Raw genomic sequence first — 23,290 nt, 5'->3', positions numbered from 1 at the left:
AAATATGAAGACACTCGTGTACTACTAGTACTTGACTTGTAATAGTGAGCATGCATGAGAAAAATAGAGTGAGCCACCGTATACGGCAAAAATTAATATAAGGGAACTTTGATATTCTTGAATGTGTTTCTGAGTTGTGAAGAACTAACAGTGGGACGGTTATTCAAGTAAAGTACTATAATACAATCGAGTCTTTATGTGATAAACTATAATACGATTGCGTCCAATGTAAAACTGTTAAATAAGTAGACTCTTAATGTCTTGAAAATATAGATGTAGATAAACTATTAAGAAAAAAAAAAGATAAAGATAATAAATTCAAATCGTATCAATCGTGTGAATAATATTGGCGAACAAAACAAATATCGTATTATTTCGACGGACAATTTTAAGATGCTATCTGTATCAGATAAAATTGAATAAAAATGTATCGAAAGTATAACACAAAAGAAATCAATGAAATAACTAAGTGCAATCCCAATTTAAGATACAAGAAAAACAAAATCACACTATGTCAGTGTAATTTTAATTGTTTAAGAATAAACTTGTCAAACATGCAAGTATTATTAAAAAAAAACACGTTTTAATCACTAAAAAGTCATGTGATGTTACATATGTAGGACGGGGTGTGTTCGATGTGTAAATTAATTAACAAAACCCCAAATGTCAAATTTAGGTGTGCCACTTTGGAAATGGTCTTAAACGATTGACAATTAATTTTTCAATTTTTGTAATTTTGCAGTTTATAAGGATACCCCCCAAATAACGTAACAACTTGACTTATGGTCGTTTTAAAAACGATTTTTTGCAAGTTGCATTGTAAACAATTGTACAATATGAAAATTAATCAACGTGAATGCAAATATTTATAATGACTTTACGGAAAGTAACTTTTGTGACATCTTGACAACCATATACAAAGTTCATTTCACTTTTCTTCCTTCTAAACACAAGAGGTCGAATTCTTTTCTTCTATTTAAACAGCATATCGGACTGTTTTATCATTTATGTCATTTGATAAGGGTCTCTCCGTTTTGAATTTTCCTCTGCGTTTTTTGTGATTTTTTTTTACTATTATTTCTCTGTTTGTCATGATATTTTTTATAGCCATGGCGTTTTCGGTTTATTCTCGATTGATGAGTTTGACTGTACCTCTGGTATCTTTCGCCCCCGTTTTTAAAAGATTGTCGTTTGGACAAATTCTGGAAATAATTTTGTACTGTTGCTCACGGTTTGACTGATGATATTAAACATGTGCTACCTGGAACCATTGGAACGATTGTTTGATTAGTGACTGGTAAACATGTGCTACCTGGAACGATTGTTTGATTAGTGACTGGTAAACATGTGCTACCTGGTACGATTGTTTGATTAGTGACTTGCAAACATGTGCTACCTGGTACGATTGTTTGATTAGTGACTGGTAAACATGTGCTACTTGGAAAGATTGTTTGATTAGTGGCTTGTAAACATGTTCTACCTGGAACGATTGTTTGATTAGTGACTTGTAAACATGTGCTACCTGGAACTATTGTTTGATTAATGACTGGTAAACATGTGCTACTTGGAACGATTGTTTGATTAGTGGCTTGTAAACATGTGCTACCGGGAACTATTGTTTGATTAGTGACTGGTAAACATGTGCTACCTGGTACGATTGTTTGATTAATGACTTGTAAACATGTGCTACCTGGTACGATTGTTTGATTAGTGACTTGTAAATATGTGCTACCTGGTACGATTGTTATATTAGTGACAGGTAAACATGTGCTACCTGGTACGATTGTTTGATTAGTGACTTGTAAACATGTGCTACCTGGAGCGATTGTTTGATTAGTGACTTGGAAACATGTGCTACCTGGAACGATTGTTTGATTAGTGACTTGTAAACATGTGCTACCTGGAACGATTGTTTGATTAGTGACTGGTAAACATGTGCTACCTGGAACGATTGTTCTATTAGTGACTGGTAAACTTGTGCTTCCTGGAACTATTGTTTGATTAGTGACTGGTAAACATGTGCTACCTGGAACGATTGTTTTATTAGTGACTGGTAAACATGTGCTACCTGGTACGATTGTTTGATTAGTGACTTGTAAACATGTGCTACCTGGAACTATTGTTTGATTAGTGACTGGTAAACATGTGCTACCTGGAACGATTGTTTGATTAATGACTTGTAAACATGTGCTACCTGGAACGATTGTTTGATTAGTGACTTGTAAACATGTGCTACCTGGTACGATTGTTTGATTAGTGGCTTGTAAACATGTGCTACCTGGAACGATTGTTTGATTAGTGACTGGTAAACATGTGCTCCCTGGAACGATTGTTTGATTAGTGACTTGTAAACATGTGCTACCTGGAACGATTGTTTAATTAGTGACCTGTAAACATGTGCTACCTGGTACGATTGTTTGATTAGTGGCTTGTAAACATGTGCTACCTGGAACGATTGTTTAATTAGTGACCTGTAAACATGTGCTACCTGGTACGATTGTTTGATTAGTGACTTGTAAACATGTGCTACCTGGTACGATTGTTTGATTAGTGACTGGTAAACATGTGCTACCTGGAACGATTGTTTGATTAGTGGCTTGTAAACATGTGCTACCTGGAACGATTGTTTGATTAGTGACTTGTAAACATGTGCTACCTGGAAAGATTGTTTGATTAGTGAATGATAAACATGTGCTACCTGGAACGATTGTTTGATTAGTGACAGGTCAACATGTGCTACCTGGAACGATTGTTTAATTAGTGACCTGTAAACATGTGCTACCTGGAACGATTGTTTAATTAGTGACCTGTAAACATGTGCTACCTGGAATGATTGTTTGATTAGTGACTTGTAAACATGTGATACCTGGTACGATTGTTTGATTAGTGGCTTGTAAACATGTGCTACCTGGAATGATTGTTTGATTAGTGACTTGTAAACATGTGCTACCTGGAATGATTGTTTGATTAGTGACTTGTAAACATGTGCTACCTGGAACGATTGTTTGATTAGTGACTGGTAAACATGTGCTACCTGGTACGATTGTTTGATAAGTGACTTGTAAACATGTGCTACTTGGAACGATTGTTTGATTAGTGACTGGTAAACATGTGCTACCTGGTACGATTGTTTGATTAGTGACTTGTAAACATGTGCTACCTGGAACGATTGTTCTATTAGTGACTGGTAAACTTGTGCTTCCTGGAACTATTGTTTGATTAGTGACTGGTAAACATGTGCTACCTGGAACGATTGTTTGATTAATGACTTGTAAACATGTGCTACCTGGAACGATTGTTTGATTAGTGACTTGTAAACATGTGCTACCTGGTACGATTGTTTGATTAGTGGCTTGTAAATATGTGCTACCTGGAACGATTGTTTGATTAGTGACTGGTAAACATGTGCTACCTGGAACGATTGTTTGATTAGTGACTTGTAAACATGTGCTACCGGGAACGATTGTTTAATTAGTGACCTGTAAACATGTGCTACCTGGTACGATTGTTTGATTAGTGGCTTGTAAACATGTGCTACCTGGAACGATTGGTTGATTAGTGACTGGTACACATGTGCTACCTGGAATGATTGTTTGATAAGTGACTTGTAAACATGTGCTACCTGGAACGATTGTTTGATAAGTGACTTGTAAACATGTGCTACCTGGAAAGATTGTTTGATAAGTGACTGATAAACATGTGCTACCTGGAACGATTGTTTGATTAGTGACAGGTAAACATGTGCTGCCTGGAACGATTGTTTAATTAGTGACCTGTAAACATGTGCTACCTGGAATGATTGTTTGATTAGTGACTTGTAAACATGTGCTACCTGGAAAGATTGTTTAATTAGTGACCTGTAAACATGTGCTACCTGGAACGATTGTTTGATTAGTGACTTGTAAACATGTGCTACCTGGAACGATTGTTTGATTAGTGACTGGTAAACATGTGCTACCTGGAACGATTGGTTGATTAGTGACTGGTAAACATGTGCTACCTGGAACGATTGTTTGATTAGTGACTGGTAAACATGTGCTACCTGGAACGATTGTTCTATTAGTGACTGGTAAACTTGTGCTTCCTGGAACTATTGTTTGATTAGTGACTGGTAAACATGTGCTACCTGGAACGATTGTTCTATTAGTGACTGGTAAACATGTGCTACCTGGTACGATTGTTTGATTAGTGACTTGTAAACATGTGCTACCTGGTACGATTGTTTGATTAGTGACTGGTAAACATGTGCTACCTGGAACTATTGTTTGATTAGTGACTGGTAAACATGTGCTACCTGGAACGATTGTTTGATTAATGACTTGTAAACATGTGCTACCTGGAACGATTGTTTGATTAGTGACTTGTAAACATGTGCTACCTGGTACGATTGTTTGATTAGTGGCTTGTAAACATGTGCTACCTGGAACGATTGTTTGATTAGTGACTGGTAAACATGTGCTCCCTGGAACGATTGTTTGATTAGTGACTTGTAAACATGTGCTACCTGGAACGATTGTTTAATTAGTGACCTGTAAACATGTGCTACCTGGTACGATTGTTTGATTAGTGGCTTGTAAACATGTGCTACCTGGAACGATTGTTTAATTAGTGACCTGTAAACATGTGCTACCTGGTACGATTGTTTGATTAGTGACTTGTAAACATGTGCTACCTGGTACGATTGTTTGATTAGTGACTGGTAAACATGTGCTACCTGGAACGATTGTTTGATTAGTGGCTTGTAAACATGTGCTACCTGGAACGATTGTTTGATTAGTGACTTGTAAACATGTGCTACCTGGAAAGATTGTTTGATTAGTGAATGATAAACATGTGCTACCTGGAACGATTGTTTGATTAGTGACAGGTCAACATGTGCTACCTGGAACGATTGTTTAATTAGTGACCTGTAAACATGTGCTACCTGGAACTATTGTTTAATTAGTGACCTGTAAACATGTGCTACCTGCAATGATTGTTTGATTAGTGACTTGTAAACATGTGATACCTGGTACGATTGTTTGATTAGTGGCTTGTAAACATGTGCTACCTGGAATGATTGTTTGATTAGTGACTTGTAAACATGTGCTACCTGGAATGATTGTTTGATTAGTGACTTGTAAACATGTGCTACCTGGAACGATTGTTTGATTAGTGACTGGTAAACATGTGCTACCTGGTACGATTGTTTGATAAGTGACTTGTAAACATGTGCTACTTGGAACGATTGTTTGATTAGTGACTGGTAAACATGTGCTACCTGGTACGATTGTTTGATTAGTGACTTGTAAACATGTGCTACCGGGAACGATTGTTTAATTAGTGACCTGTAAACATGTGCTACCTGGTACTATTGTTTGATTAGTGGCTTGTAAACATGTGCTACCTGGAACGATTGGTTGATTAGTGACTGGTAAACATGTGCTACCTGGAATGATTGTTTGATAAGTGACTTGTAAACATGTGCTACCTGGAACGATTGTTTGATAAGTGACTTGTAAACATGTGCTACCTGGAAAGATTGTTTGATAAGTGACTGATAAACATGTGCTACCTGGAACGATTGTTTGATTAGTGACAGGTAAACATGTGCTGCCTGGAACGATTGTTTAATTAGTGACCTGTAAACATGTGCTACCTGGAACGATTGTTTAATTAGTGACCTGTAAACATGTGCTACCTGGAATGATTGTTTGATTAGTGACTTGTAAACATGTGCTACCTGGAAAGATTGTTTAATTAGTGACCTGTAAACATGTGCTACCTGGAACAATTGTTTGATTAGTGACTTGTAAACATGTGCTACCTGGAACGATTGTTTGATTAGTGACTGGTAAACATGTGCTACCTGGAACGATTGGTTGATTAGTGACTGGTAAACATGTGCTACCTGGAACGATTGTTTGATTAGTGACTGGTAAACATGTGCTACCTGGAACGATTGTTTGATTAGTGACTGGTAAACATGTGCTACCTGGAACGATTGGTTGATTAGTGACTGGTAAACATGTGCTACCTGGAACGATTGTTTGATTAGTGACTGGTAAACATGTGCTACCTGGAACGATTGTTTGATTAGTGACTGATAAACATCTGCTACCTGGAACGATTGTTTGATTAGTGACTTGTAAACATGTGCTACCTGGAACGATTGTTTGATTAGTGACTTGTAAACATGTGCTACCTGGTACGATTGTTTGATTAGTGGCTTGTAAACATGTGCTACTTGAAACGATTGTTTGATAAGTGACTGGTAAACATGTGCTACCTGGAACGATTGTTTGATTAGTGACTGGTAAACATGTGCTACCTGGAATGATTGTTTGATTAGTGACTTGTAAACATGTGCTACCTGGAAAGATTGTTTAATTAGTGACCTGTAAACATGTGCTACCTGGAATGATTGTTTGATTAGTGACTTGTAAACATGTGCTACCTGGAACGATTGTTTGATTAGTGACTGGTAAACTTGTGCTACCTGGAACTATTGTTTGATTAGTGACTGGTAAACATGTGCTACCTGGTACGATTGTTTGATTAGTGACTGGTAAACATGTGCTACCTGGAACGATTGTTTGATTAGTGACTGGTAAGCTTGTGCTACCTGGAACTATTGTTTGATTAGTGACTGGTAAACATGTGCTACCTGGAACGATTGTTTAATTAGTGACTGGTAAACATGTGCTACCTGGTACGATTGTTTGATTAGTGACTGGTAAACATGTGCTACCTGGAACGATTGTTTGATTAGTGGCTTGTAAACATGTGCTACCTGGTACGATTGTTTGATTAGTGGCTTGTAAACACGTGCTACCTGGAACGATTGTTTGATTAGTGACTGGTAAACATGTGCTACCTGGTACGATTGTTTGATTAGTGACTGGTAAACATGTGCTACCTGGAACGATTGTTTGATTAGTGGCTTGTAAACATGTGCTACCTGGTACGATTGTTTGATTAGTGACTGGTAAACATGTGCTACCTGGAACGATTGTTTAATGAGTGGCTTGTAAACATGTGCTACCTGGAACGAGTGTTTGATTAGTGACTGATAAACATGTGCTACCTGGAACGATTGTTTGATTAGTGACTGATAAACATGTGCTACCTGGAACGATTGTTTGATTAGTGACTTGTAAACATGTGCTACATGGAACGATTGTTTGATTAGTGACTTGTAAACATGTGCTACATGGAAAGATTGTTTGATTAGTGACTGATAAACATGTGCTACCTGGAACGATTGTTTGATTAGTGACAGGTAAACATGTGCTACCTGGAACGATTGTTTAATTAGTGACCTGTAAACATGTGCTACCTGGAACGATTGTTTAATTAGTGACCTGTAAACATGTGCTACCTGGAATGATTGTTTGATTAGTGACTTGTAAACATGTGCTACCTGAAAAGATTGTTTAATTAGTGACCTGTAAACATGTGCTACCTGGAAAGATTGTTTGATTAGTGACTTGTAAACATGTGCTACCTGGAACGATTGTTTGATTAGTGACTTGTAAACATGTGCTACCTGGTACGATTGTTTGATTAGTGGCTTGTAAACATGTGCTACTTGAAACGATTGTTTGATAAGTGACTGGTAAACATGTGCTACCTGGAACGATTGTTTGATTAGTGACTTGTAAACATGTGCTACCTGGTACGATTGTTTGATTAGTGACAGGTAAACATGTGCTACCTGGAACGATTGTTTAATTAGTGACCTGTAAACATGTGCTACCTGGAACGATTGTTTAATTAGTGACCTGTAAACATGTGCTACCTGGAATGATTGTTTGATTAGTGACTTGTAAACATGTGCTACCTGGAAAGATTGTTTAATTAGTGACCTGTAAACATCTGCTACCTTGAACGATTGTTTGATTAGTGACTTGTAAACATGTGCTACCTGGAACGATTGTTTGATTAGTGACTTGTAAACATGTGCTACCTGGTACGATTGTTTGATTAGTGGCTTGTAAACATGTGCTACTTGAAACGATTGTTTGATAAGTGACTGGTAAACATGTGCTACCTGGAACGATTGTTTGATTAGTGACTGGTAAACATGTGCTACCTGGAATGATTGTTTAATTAGTGACTTGTAAACATGTGCTACCTGGAAAGATTGTTTAATTAGTGACCTGTAAACATGTGCTACCTGGAATGATTGTTTGATTAGTGACTTGTAAACATGTGCTACCTGGAAAGATTGTTTAATTAGTGACCTGTAAACATGTGCTACCTGAAACGATTGTTTGATTAGTGACTGGTAAACATGTGCTACCTGGAACGATTGTTTGATTAGTGACTGGTAAACTTGTGCTACCTGGAACTATTGTTTGATTAGTGACTGGTAAACATGTGCTACCTGGTACGATTGTTTGATTAGTGACTGGTAAACATGTGCTACCTGGAACGATTGTTTGATTAGTGACTGGTAAGCTTGTGCTACCTGGAACTATTGTTTGATTAGTGACTGGTAAACATGTGCTACCTGGAACGATTGTTTTATTAGTGACTGGTAAACATGTGCTACCTGGTACGATTGTTTGATTAGTGACTTGTAAACATGTGCTACCTGGTACGATTGTTTGATTAGTGACTGGTAAACATGTGCTACCTGGAACTATTGTTTGATTAGTGACTGGTAAACATGTGCTACCTGGAACGATTGTTTGATTATTGACTTGTAAACATGTGCTACCTGGAACGATTGTTTAATTAGTGACCTGTAAACATGTGCTACCTGGTACGATTGTTTGATTAGTGACTTGTAAACATGTGCTACCTGGAACGATTGTTTGATTAGTGACTGGTAAACATGTGCTACCTGGTACGATTGTTTGATTATTGACTGGTAAACATGTGCTACCTGAAACGATTGTTTGATTAGTGGCTTGTAAACATGTGCTACCTGGTACGATTGTTTGATTAGTGACTGGTAAACATGTGCTACCTGGAACGATTGTTTGATTAGTGGCGTGTAAACATGTGCTACCTGGAACAATTGTTTGATTAGTGACTTGTAAACATGTGCTACCTGGAACGATTGTTTGATTAGTGACTTGTAAACATGTGCTACCTGGAACGATTGTTTGATTAGTGACTGGTAAACATGTGCTACCTGGAACGATTGTTTGATTAGTGACTGGTAAGCATGTACTACCTGGAACGATTGTTTGATTAGTGACTGGTAAACTTGTGCTACCTGGAACTATTGTTTGATTAGTGACTGGTAAACATGTGCTACCTGGAACGATTGTTTTATTAGTGACTGGTAAACATGTGCTACCTGGTACGATTGTTTGATTATTGACTGGTAAACATGTGCTACCTGGAACGATTGTTTGATTAGTGACTTGTAAACATGTGCTACCTGGAACGATTGTTTGATTAGTGACTTGTAAACATGTGCTACCTGGTCCGATTGTTTGATTAGTGGCTTGTAAACATGTGCTACCTGGAACGATTGTTTGATTAGTGACTGGTAAACTTGTGCTACCTGGAACGATTGTTTGATTAGTGACTGGTAAACATGTGCTACCTGGTACGATTGTTTGATTAGTGGCTTGTAAACATGTGCTACCTGGAACGATTGTTTGATTAGTGACTTGTAAACATGTGCTACCTGGAACGATTGTTTAATTAGTGACCTGTAAACATGTGCTACCTGGTACGATTGTTTGATTAGTGGCTTGTAAACATGTGCTACCTGGAACGATTGTTTAATTAGTTACCTGTAAACATGTGCTACCTGGTACGATTGTTTGATTAGTGACTTGTAAACATGTGCTACCTGGAACGATTGTTTGATTAGTGACTTGTAAACATGTGCTACCTGGTACGATTGTTTGATTAGTGACTGGTAAACATGTGCTACCTGGAACGATTGTTTGATTAGTGGCTTGTAAACATGTGCTACCTGGAACGAGTGTTTGATTAGTGACTTGTAAACATGTGCTACCTGGAACGATTGTTTGATTAGTGACTTGTAAACATGTGCTACCTGGAAAGATTGTTTGATTAGTGACTGATAAACATGTGCTACCTGGAACGATTGTTTGATTAGTGACAGGTAAACATGTGCTACCTGGAACGATTGTTTAATTAGTGACCTGTAAACATGTGCTACCTGGAACGATTGTTTAATTAGTGACCTGTAAACACGTGCTACCTGGAATGATTGTTTGATTAGTGACTTGTAAACATGTGCTACCTGGAAAGATTGTTTAATTAGTGACCTGTAAACATGTGCTACCTGGAACGATTGTTTGATTAGTGACTTGTAAACATGTGCTACCTGGAACGATTGGTTGATTAGTGACTTGTAAACATGTGCTACCTGGAACGATTGTTTGATTAGTGACTTGTAAACATGTGCTACCTGGAACGATTGTTTGATTACTGACTGGTAAACATGTGCTACCTGGTACGATTGTTTGATTAGTGACTGGTAAACATGTGCTACCTGGAACGAATGTTTGATTAGTGACTTGTAAACATGTGCTACCTGGAACGATTGTTTAATTAGTGACCTGTAAACATGTGCTACCTGGAACGATTGTTTGATTAGTGACTTGTAAACATGTGCTACCTGGAACGATTGTTTGATTAGTGACTGGTAAACATGTGCTACCTGGAACGATTGTTTGATTAGTGACTTGTAAACATGTGCTACCTGGAACGATTGTTTGATTAGTGACTTGTAAACATGTGCTACCTGGAACGATTGTTTGATTAGTGACTGGTAAACATGTGCTACATGGAACGATTGTTTGATTAGTGACTGGTAAACTTGTGCTACCTGGAACTATTGTTTGATTAGTGACTGGTAAACATGTGCTACCTGGAACGATTGTTTTATTAGTGACTGGTAAACATGTGCTACCTGGTACGATTGTTTGATTAGTGACTGGTAAACATGTGCTACCTGGAACGATTGTTTGATTTGTGGCTTGTAAACATGTGCTACCTGGAACGAGTGTTTGATTAGTGACTTGTAAACATGTGCTACCTGGAACGATTGTTTGATTAGTGACTTGTAAACATGTGCTACCTGGAAAGATTGTTTGATTAGTGACTGATAAACATGTGCTACCTGGAACGATTGTTTGATTAGTGACAGGTAAACATGTGCTACCTGGAACGATTGTTTAATTAGTGACCTGTAAACATGTGCTACCTGGAACGATTGTTTAATTAGTGACCTGTAAACACGTGCTACCTGGAATGATTGTTTGATTAGTGACTTGTAAACATGTGCTACCTGGAAAGATTGTTTAATTAGTGACCTGTAAACATGTGCTACCTGGAACGATTGTTTGATTAGTGACTTGTAAACATGTGCTACCTGGAACGATTGGTTGATTAGTGACTTGTAAACATGTGCTACCTGGAACGATTGTTTGATTAGTGACTTGTAAACATGTGCTACCTGGAACGATTGTTTGATTAGTGACTGGTAAACATGTGCTACCTGGTACGATTGTTTGATTAGTGACTGGTAAACATGTGCTACCTGGAACGATTGTTTGATTAGTGACTGGTAAACATGTGCTACCTGGAACGATTGTTTGATTAGTGACTTGTAAACATGTGCTACCTGGAACGATTGTTTGATTAGTGACTTGTAAACATGTGCTACCTGGAACGATTGTTTGATTAGTGACTGGTAAACTTGTGCTACCTGGAACTATTGTTTGATTAGTGACTGGTAAACATGTGCTACCTGGAACGATTGTTTTATTAGTGACTGGTAAACATGTGCTACCTGGTACGATTGTTTGATTAGTGACTTGTAAACATGTGCTACCTGGTACGATTGTTTGATTAGTGACTGGTAAACATGTGCTACCTGGAACTATTGTTTGATTAGTGACTGGTAAACATGTGCTACCTGGAACGATTGTTTGATTAGTGACTTGTAAACATGTGCTACCTGGAACGATTGTTTGATTAGTGACTTGTAAACATGTGCTACCTGGTATGATTGTTTGATTAGTGGCTTGTAAACATGTGCTACCTGGAACGATTGTTTAATTAGTGACCTGTAAACATGTGCTACCTGGTACGATTCTTTGATTAGTGACTTGTAAACATGTGCTACCTGGAACGATTGTTTGATTAGTGACTGGTAAACATGTGCTACCTGGTACGATTGTTTGATTAGTGACTGGTAAACATGTGCTACCTGGAACGATTGTTTGATTAGCGGCTTGTAAACATGTGCTACCTGGTACGATTGTTTGATTAGTGACTTGTAAACATGTGCTACCTGGAACGATTGTTTGATTAGTGACTGGTAAACATGTGCTACCTGGTACGATTGTTTGATTAGTGACTGGTAAGCATGTGCTACCTGGAACGATTGTTTGATTAGTGGCTTGTAAACATGTGCTACCTGGTACGATTGTTTGATTAGTGACTGGTAAACATGTGCTACCTGGAACGATTGTTTGATCAGTGGCTTGTAAACATGTGCTACCTGGAACGATTGTTTGATTAGTGACTTGTAAACATGTGCTACCTGGAACGATTGTTTGATTAGTGACTGCTAAACATGTGCTACCTGGAACGATTGTTTGATTAGTGACTTGTAAACATGTGCTACCTGGAAAGATTGTTTGATTAGTGACTGATAAACATGTGCTACCTGGAACGATTGTTTGATTAGTGACAGGTAAACATGTGCTACCTGGAACGATTGTTTAATTAGTGACCTGTAAACATGTGCTACCTGTAACGATTGTTTAATTAGTGACCTGTAAACATGTGCTACCTGGAATGATTGTTTGATTAGTGACTTGTAAACATGTGCTACCTGGAAAGATTGTTTAATTAGTGACCTGTAAACATGTGCTACCTGGAACGATTGTTTGATTAGTGACTTGTAAACATGTGCTACCTGGAACGATTGGTTGATTAGTGACTTGTAAACATGTGCTACCTGGAACGATTGTTTGATTAGTGACTTGTAAACATGTGCTACCTGGAACGATTGTTTGATTAGTGACTGGTAAACATGTGCTACCTGGTACGATTGTTTGATTAGTGACTGGTAAACATGTGCTACCTGGAACGATTGTTTGATTAGTGACTGGTAAACATGTGCTACCTGGTACGATTGTTTGATTAGTGACTGGTAAACATGTGCTACCTGGAACGATTGTTTGATTAGTGACTGGTAAACATGTGCTACCTGGAACGATTGCTTGATTAGTGACTTGTAAACATGTGCTACCTGGAACGATTGTTTGATTAGTGACTTGTAAACATGTGCTACCTGGAACGATTGTTTGATTAGTGACTTGTAAAAATATACAATGATATTTTGTCACCGCAAATGAACCTTTATTTACATCAGGTGTTATTAATTTTTAAAAGAATGTTTCTACTGATAAACATGGGGTAACCAAAGTATGTACCTTTCATTTTACGAAAAAGATTTCCAGCTTCCAGTTTTTTGAAGTTTTTGTGCTTCTCAGTCTATTTTTTTACGTTGCATTTTGTAAACTGTTGTTTGTATTTTGGTCGCATTTATTTTTAGATATGGCATTTTCAGCTTGTCTTCGACTTATGAGTTTGAATATGACTTTTGTGTCTTTTAACTAGTTTCTGTTTTTATTAATGGTTGGACTGTCATGATCACTGTGTCGCTGCTTCGTTCATTTTGTGGCACAATAAATAAGAACAAGAACCTTTATTTACTTTTGATTTTACTTTCAAGGGTAGTAGAATGCACAAACAGTTTATACATATATACAAATATAAGACAGTTCTTACACACATATAGTGCTACAATAATAACATCAACAACAACAACACAACTGTATCATATCATATTAAATTTGCAAATAAGAAAGTTTCTATATATTTAAAATAAAACAATTGTATTAATTTATAGCTAACTGTTTGAAGGCAAAATGTATAAGCATTGAAAAAGGCTGACAAATTGATGACAAATCTGGCATTAGATTTTATAGTACACATTTGGGGTGATTGAGTGCAAGGAAAAAATTATCAAGCATGAAATCATACTATTATTATTATTGTAAAATCATATCCGACATAAAGCCTCCTCGGGGGGTTATTGAGTATTTCTTTATTCAGCTGTTTTAATAATGGTTATTTGGCTTTTAGGTTACAAGACCAACTATTTTATTATTATTTAATTATCTAGAACTGTATTTTTGATTATTTAATTATCTTGTTTAGAAAAACAATTAATGATTCTGTGATTATATTGTTAAAAAAATTATGATTATATGATCACTCGGACACCCCCATGAGGGGCCTTACAAAATCTAATCTCTATTGAATATTATTGAATATAATAAAAATGTTAAAAAGGGCAAATCAAACAGAAAGTTGTATAGCATTACGCTTAAACACAAAGAAACAACACATGGTGTAGATAACTGTAGAGACGCACAATTTGTAAGTCCATAAATGTTTTTTGATATGTTCTCAAACACTTTCAAATATTTGATTATATAATATAACCAAACAATTATCACTGATCTATTTCAATTTAAATTCCGTTTTTCTGATGAATGAACAAGAATGTGTCCATAGTCCATGTTCAGTGGACCGTGAAAATAGGGTCAAAACTTTAATTTGGCATTAAAATTAGAAAGATCATATCAAAGGGAACATGTGTACTAAGTTTCAAATTAATGTAACTTTAACTTCATGAAAAACTACCTTGACCAAAAACTTTAACCTGAACTTTACACTATTTTCTATGTTCAGTGGACCATGACATTGGGGTCAAAACTATAATTTGGCATGCAAATTAGAAATAGCATATCATGGGGAACATGTGTACTAAGTGTCAAGTTAATTGGACTTCAACTTCTTCAAAAACTATCTTCACCAAAAACTTTAACCTGAAGCGAACGGACGCACAGTCGGACGAACGAACGAAAGAACGAACGGAGACACAGACCAGAACACATAATGGCCCTCTTCTATCCTACGTGGGGGCATAACCATTATTTCATTTGATAGAACAGATAAAATTGAGAAAGGAAATGGTGAATATGCATTACATGCATTTTTGTTCAAAACCTTATTGATGAAGAGACATTTTTATTTACAAGCTTACATTTAAATTAGCTGCTGTCATGTTTTTAGAAATGCACGAAGGACAAGATTCGGTCTCTGATTTAGTTATTTTATATGTGCATACTTTAGTATCCATTATACTATATAATCACTCGGACACCCCCATAAGAAATGCATGAAGGACAAGATTCGGTCTTTGATTTAGTTATTTCATATGTACATACTTTAGTATCCATTAGACTTAAATTTAGAACTAAATTAAATATTAAGGTATTATTGAACAGCTTTAAGTTATTGATATACAAAGTTACGAATGAAATGAAACTCGTAATTGTAGCTATGTAGGGTTTTTTCAAAATTAATTAAAATAGTATTATTAAATATTGTATCTAGGGGAGATATTTATATATTTTATGTTTAGTTTATTTACTGGTATCATCTCCATAGTTCAGCTACACACCTGGGGAATTTTTAACTAGTATAAATACACATGTGTAGCTGCCAAACTAAATTCTGAGTATGACCAAACGTGAAGGGTGAGAAAGTACATAATTTGTGTATCAGTTTAAACTCTTATAAGTTTGAGGTATATAATTGTTGAAAACATGCTGCACAGACTTACGTTTTGACCTTTCAAAAATAAAAGTGCTAATGAACTTTCCATTCTTGGATACAAATTCGTGCGAAACTTCAGTGTAAACATGGTACAGTTAAAGCTGTAAAAGAAGCTGAGAAATTACACTGTCCTGTTTACTGAGAAATCACACTGTCCTGTTTACTGAGAAATCACACTGTCCTGATTAATGAGAAATTACACTGTCCTGTTTACTGAGAAATCACACTGTCCTGCTTATTGAGAAATTACACTGTCCTGTTTACTGATAAATTGCACTGTTTATATTTACAGAAATGCAACCTTTGTAAATGGGTAATTACAAATAGACTGATACTTGTATACACATTACAGAAAGAAAGACATAATAATAGCCATTTATTTACAAACAATTTCAATCTAGCAGTTCATCAGTTGATCTCTGTCCAACATGTAAATGGTATTATTTAACTATACAAAAAAAAGTAACTTTAGAAATGATGATAAGTTTAAATTTAATTGATTTCTAAACACAGCTGGTTTACCGACCAGCATAACAAATTAAGTATACTTTACGAGTTTTTACAATCAACGGGTTGATGCAACTACTGGCGGTTGTTACGTTCTAACGGGTATAACCAGCGCAGTAGTTATGACATATCACGTGTGCAAATTATCTGTTTACAAAATTATGTATTATCAAAAACACGAAGGTTTGTTCATCTAGACGTATGTGCTCAAACACGCTACATGAATGGATAACAACTTTTAAATTCCTATTTTTGTACAAACATTTGCTTATGTCGAAAATGGTATACTGAACCTGGTTTATAGCTAGTTAAACCTCTCACTTGTATAAAAGTCGCATTAAATTCCATTAGATTGACGCTAGTGTGTGAACAAAGTAAATAGACATAATAGGTAAAATTGTCAAAAATAAGGATACAGCAGTAAACATTGTGTTATAGTCTAAATCATTATAAAAAAATCAAAAAGGCATATAGACAAAGCATATTGGCAAAAACGAAAGCGAGAATACAACAATTTACCATAGCACAATAACAAAATGACGGGCTGTATAACTACTGAGCCACGTCAAATGGATATTGGGATTGTAGGAATCAACTCTCATAAAAGGGGTTAGTACATATGTTAGCTTTTTCCTTGCCAAGCATGACACTTACACATGAAATATGTTTAAGATAAAAGATTGTTATCACTATTACATTGTGATTCATTCACATATTGTAAATTCAGAAATTATTTTGAGGTTTTTATTAATGCGAAAAATGCGACTGAGTGAGTATCGCATTAATAAGAACTCAAATTCTTAAACTGATACATATATTAGTATAAAGATTCTTTTGACATTGTAATAATTACTATCGCTTTTTTGTCCCATTTAAAAAAAGGCAATAATAAATGCACGCAATAATTTTTGAATTTACAGTGGATTATTGAAGTGACCAAATCGTAATGCCTTGGATTGACAATACTTCCTTCTATTAATTGTTAACTGATGGTTTTCCTAGCTGTTTTTTTCTGAAAGAAAATACTTTTATTTTATTTGAAGCATTTATGAAGAGTTGCCATATCTGTGCTAGTAACTTCTGTCTTCTCTATTTGATCTGCTAAATCTGCATAAATTGAGTCTTTTCGTAGGGCTTTGAGAAATTCATTAAATCCCTGTTCATTTTTACGCAACAGCATGTCCATTAAATTCCTGTTCTTTTCCTGTGGTGTTTTACCAGATTCTATCTTCTTCCCATCATCAACTGACACTACCTCTCTTGATATTAGATGATCGACTATGTTCTCGTGTTGTATATCAGTGATGACCTTGATGTAGTTCTTTTGTAGACGAACTTTATATAATGGAACATTACAAACTGATAAGCCTACAAAATACAAAAAGATTTTTTTTTCTTCAGATAATGCTATTGACCTTTTATGACTAAAGACGAGGTTAAATCCAGAAAAGATATTTGGACCACATGAAATTTATAACGTTTTTATTGTTTTACATCACTTGGTCGATACCTCTTCTGGTGGATTATACATGCCCTAAAGTATTATTAGCTCAGTATTCAGTAATTTGCTACTCACATGATTTTAAACAAACCCTTCTTAAATTTACCGTTTATATTTTTTTTAAATTATGCAGAAACTAACGTTTCAACTCATTCGGGCAAAGTTGGCATTAGATGGATTTGGCCATTTTTCAGTACTTTCAGGTATGTAGCCCTTCTACTGTTTTAGTTTTATTCACCCTTTTTTTTTTTTAAATCTAATGTCTCATGAATAAGTTGAATGCCCACATATAATGATAGATCTTACATTTCTTCATACAAATTGATGATGTATGCTCTGAATTTATCAAACACATATGATAAGCGTTTGACATTTTAAAGAGAGCTGGTAAACATACTTATTCACAATTTATAGTTAATTGCCAATTTGTTTGTTATTCTATTTTCTCTCACTTTGATTTTTTTTTTATAGTTGACCAAAACTAATGCCTTTGCATTATATATGTTCACTATTCTTTTCTACAGTTGGATCTAAGAAGCGAAATTCATCTGAGGTCATATTTGCCTGATTCTTAAAAGGTACTTAATGAATTGTGACTTCATTATAACTGTAAAAAGAATCTTGGTCCTAATGACTGAGATCATAATTACTCAATGTCACAATGTCTAAGATCATATTTACTTGACACAACTGAAATTCGTCCTGAAAGACTCATCATATATACCAGTGACCTACTTTGGTATGCAAGAAAAGTAGTATACTTATGATAAATTAAATACGACGCAAATGATCTGGTAGATAGTCTTTAGAATCAAATACATTATATCTATTTTGATCTGGTAGATAGTATTTAGAATCAAATACATTATATCTATTTTGATCTGGTAGATAGTCTTTAGAATCAAATACATTATATCTATTTTGATCTGGTAGATAGTATTTAGAATCAAATACATTATATCTATTTTGATCTGGTAGATAGTCTTTAGAATCAAATACATTATATCTATTTTGATCTGGTAGATAGTCTTTAGAATCAAATACATTATATCTATTGATCTGGTAGATAGTCTTTAGAATCAAATACATTATATCTATTTTGATCTGGTAGATAGTCTTTAAAATCAAATACATTATATCTATTGATCTGGTAGATAGTATTTAGAATCAAATACATTATATCTATTTTGATCTGGTAGATAGTATTTAGAATCAAATACATTATATCTATTTTGATCTGGTAGATAGTCTTTAGAATCAAATACATTATATCTATTTTGATCTGGTAGATAGTCTTTAGAATCAAATACATTATATCTATTGATCTGGTAGATAGTCTTTAGAATCAAATACATTATATCTATTTTGATCTGGTAGATAGTCTTTAGAATCAAATACATTATATCTATTTTGATCTGGTAGATAGTCTTTAGAATCAAATACATTATATCTATTTTGATCTGGTAGATAGTCTTTAAAATCAAATACATTATATCTATTTTGATCTGGTAGATAGTATTTAGAATCAAATACATTATATCTATTTTGATCTGGTAGATAGTATTTAGAATCAAATACATTATATCTATTTTGATCTGGTAGATAGTCTTTAGAATCAAATACATTATATCTATTTTGATCTGGTAGATAGTCTTTAAAATCAAATACATTATATCTATTTTGATCTGGTAGATAGTCTTTAGAATCAAATACATTATATCTATTGATCTGGTAGATAGTCTTTAGAATCAAATACATTATATCTATTTTGATCTGGTAGATAGTCTTTAGAATCAAATACATTATATCTATTTTGATCTGGTAGATAGTCTTTAGAATCAAATACATTATATCTATTTTGATCTGGTAGATAGTCTTTAGAATCAAATACATTATATCTATTTTGATCTGGTAGATAGTCTTTAGAATTAAATACATTATATCTATTTTGAATGAATATATAACAAGATTTAAAAATGTTTTCAGTAAAAATCCTTCTTTGTTTGTGTTTATAATCAACCCTTCAGATATACCTTCATTTTCCGCAGATGCTGATGTTGGACTTGGACTGGACTCACATTTCAAATCATTAGCGATATCTTCGTATCCATAAATACGTAATCCATCAACAAACACACTGTAAGCAGGTTCTCTCATTTTGGTCACAATATCCAACAATGCTTTGTTTTGATCATCTTGTCCAGCATGTTGTTCAATACGACGTCTGTCATCTACTGATATCACCAGATGTGCCATCATATGGTCTAAAATTTGGCTGGTTTGTATGTCCTGTATGATTCTGTTTTCGTTTTCTCTGATTCTATCTGTAAATGAGCAGATCGGTTTATTAACCAAAATGAAGTTTAGAGGATCATCAAATAAAACAATGCTTTCAATTATTTTACATTATTTTGGTTATAAAATGTTGTTGCCAAAAAACATATTATTTTATTTAAGAAAACTGCCATGAAATGTAGAAAAAGTGACTGTTCTATAATATACCTTGATGTTAAGGCCAACTGAAATTAATTAGATTTTCATCCAAATTTTTTAAAAAAAAGAGGCGGGTGGGAGGATTTTATTTTTTAATTTTATTTAATATGAAACCATCTTGTGACGTGAACTTAATATATATGCAAGTGTTATAATTAGCTTATATTATGTACATGTGTATACATGTATAAAGAATGGTACATCATTTTTCAAATTCTTAAATATATATCTCTGATTGGCAACCACTGTTGTACATGTAATTTGCCTTTTCAGAATCTAAAGGACTCTCGGTAATCTCGTTGTTCGTACACCAAAATGAAAATAACGTTACGCCATTGGTTGAATTTCAATTGTTTAGGAGGTTTTTAACCAATCACAACGTTTTGGTGTACGCTTTTGAAAATAATACCTAGAATTCTTAAGATTCTGAAACGGCGAATTGCTACTTTAGAAACCTATTTTCAATAAACAGTAAAATGATGAAGAAATTCTCTCTTTGAATACCAAATCCAAATTTATTTTGCTGTCTAAGCAATGATTTGTAGTCCCCATAAAATGATGCAAATGCATTGGTATGCAACACAAGTATTATTAATGAAATGAAAACTAAACACTGTTGGAAATAGTAGGGTTGGTACTTTTCAGATTCTAATGCAAGAAGGCAATATAATTATTCATGTAAACCATGAAGTTGTTTAACAGGTTGGGAACAAACCCCCTGTATGGTGTAAGTATTTTTTTTTGTTTACACTGGATTTATTTGGGCAAATTAGGGCAGAATGGTATTTTCTAGTTATATCGGCTATAATCTATAGCATTATATGCATCAACATATGCACTTTACTAAAAATTGAGATAACCAGTTTTCTGCTAAAGTAACAGAACTTGCTATCAATTGTATACCTATCTGAACACCTGATCAACAACAAAAGGAATAGTTGACCTTAAAATTTTATGTTAAATCTAACAATAGAAATTCTGTACAGTGAGACATACATGTAAGTGAGTGGAATTTACCTGATCATCACAGCTTTCAATCATGGTGAACAATAGATTGTATATTTAGTCAGATAAGCAGCAAACTGGGCATTTGTAAATTAAATTAAGTACATCAATTGGTGCATCAACTGTTACAGGTTACTGCCATAATAAATAGAAAATGCCATTCTGCCCTATTTTTTTTAAAATTTAAATCCAGTCTAAACAAAAATACCCCTATCTAAAGAAGGATTATCCCTCTTTACAGGTATAATAATCATATAGAGGGTTTGTTCCCAACCTGTTCTTTTATTGGTATTGGGACAGAGGATGTTTGGTGTTTTTCAACAACTACAATAACCATGGGTAACTTTAAGGGCTTTCTATAACACAATGTGTATGTTTGCCGACTTTTTGAACTCAAATTACAGTCATAGATCTAACAAGTTCGTGCTTGTGTCAATTTCTCTAACTTAATAGGTCAGACAATGGCGGTAGAGAAGAGATTTTTGCATAACCATATGGTGATGTACAATAGACCAACTTTGTTTTAGATATTTGCCTGATTGTATGTAATTTCATTCAACAAACATAACGACAGGGGCTTTGTAAAATAATAGGCAAAAATATTTTTGCACTGACTTTATATATTTCTGTTATAAACATGATCAACCTAGGAAAAACATATTTCCTGTACTGAATAACTGATTTACACGGTAGTTTTTTATTAACTCACACCCTTCATATAGTATTACCTGTAACAATTTCTACTGCTTTAAGTGTATTTGGATCAACGTCCTTTACAACCTCCTTTAAACACCTTGCTCCTTTACTAATATCTACAAAAACTTGCTCAAGTACCCGTATTGTAGGTTTCACTGTTCTGTCTTTCCTCCATGCAAACAAGACTTCCTTATTCTGTGCTGTCAAATCACGATCACGTTTCTCTTTAATACTCTCTATCTCTTCTACAGAAAGTCCAAGTTCTATTCCTAGTTGAAGAACTATATTGCCAACCAGCGGTGCTAATCTATCTAAAATTTCGTCTGATGGAATACAGTCTAGAATATCGTCAGGAATACCTATATGGAATAAGAAATAAAATATATCTACAGAGAATTTGTCAAAACTAATTAAAGACTCAAATTGCAGTGTTCCCCTAAATGCTTTTTAAAATAATGGAATATTGTTTAACCTCGACAGTTAAATGTGTGTTAATCTTATGAGAAATCTGAAATGAGAAAATTTTTACCACAATCCCTCCCAATTTTTTATCACTTCCTTTAACAAAATTTTCAAGCAGTGCAAGGAAGGTAATCAAGTAATCAAACATATATATAACAGTATTTTTTTAAAGTTTTAATTGGATTACCTCCCTTACACTGCTTTTAAATTGTCCAAATTGTCCTTTAACCATAAACACCCTTGTTTCCCCCCCTTTTTTGCCCCTAATTGCTTAATGATTTGATCCATTACCTCTATAACCATCCCTTTGGAAACTTGTGGTATAATTTCAGAGAGATTTATTTTTATTTGGACCCCTTTTTGGCCCTTCACTAATTGAACCCCCCTTGGAGCAATAACCCCAAAACTCAATCCTAGTTTCCTCTTTGTAGTAAGAAACCTTGTTGTATAATTTTAGAAAGATGCATACACTTAAACACAAGTCATTATTTGTAAACTAGAAAAAGGCTTCTATTCGGCCTTTTTTTGGCCCTTTATTCCTAAATGTTCAGGGATATTTACCCCAAACTGACACCTAACCTGCCCTTCATTATATGAAACCTTGTGGTACAATGTCAGAGAGATCTATATAGTTAAACATAAGTTATTGTCCCGAAACTTCAAAAATGCTTGTTTTTTACCCCTTTTTGGCCTTTAATCATGTTAATTCATAGACTGTTTGCCCAATAACACTTAAAATAAATCCTGAACCTTCTAAGTAATGGTATAAACATTGTGGTACAATTTCAGAGTAATTGAAATACTTATACACAACTTATTGTCCTGAAACTAGATTAATGTATGTTTTGGGCCCCTTTGGGCCCCTTATTCCTAAACCGATATGACCATAACCCCCAAATCAATCCTAACCTTCCTTTTGTGGTTATAAACATTGTGTTAAAATTT

At 34.7% G+C, this 23,290-nt stretch overlaps 1 protein-coding gene across 1 annotated transcript in view; it reads right to left on the bottom strand.

Annotated features, from left to right (window-relative positions):
- Positions 1–16,044: 16,044 nt before the first annotated feature.
- The window catches only part of LOC134719178 (uncharacterized), a 31,362-nt gene continuing 24,116 nt past the window's right edge, over positions 16,045–23,290 (bottom strand). Inside the window, exons 9-11 of the mRNA XM_063582150.1 lie at positions 21,916–22,242; positions 19,723–20,013; positions 16,045–17,556 (exon numbers count right to left, since the gene is read on the bottom strand). Coding sequence (XP_063438220.1) covers positions 17,222–17,556; positions 19,723–20,013; positions 21,916–22,242 — 953 coding nt within the window. The 3' untranslated portion in view covers positions 16,045–17,221. The remainder of the gene's footprint in view (positions 17,557–19,722; positions 20,014–21,915; positions 22,243–23,290) is intronic.

This window comes from Mytilus trossulus, chromosome 5 (assembly GCF_036588685.1).
Source record: "Mytilus trossulus isolate FHL-02 chromosome 5, PNRI_Mtr1.1.1.hap1, whole genome shotgun sequence".
Classification (NCBI taxonomy): domain Eukaryota; kingdom Metazoa; phylum Mollusca; class Bivalvia; order Mytilida; family Mytilidae; genus Mytilus; species Mytilus trossulus.
Note: the sequence above shows the minus strand (reverse complement) of the source record. Positions and strands in the feature narration are given on the sequence as shown.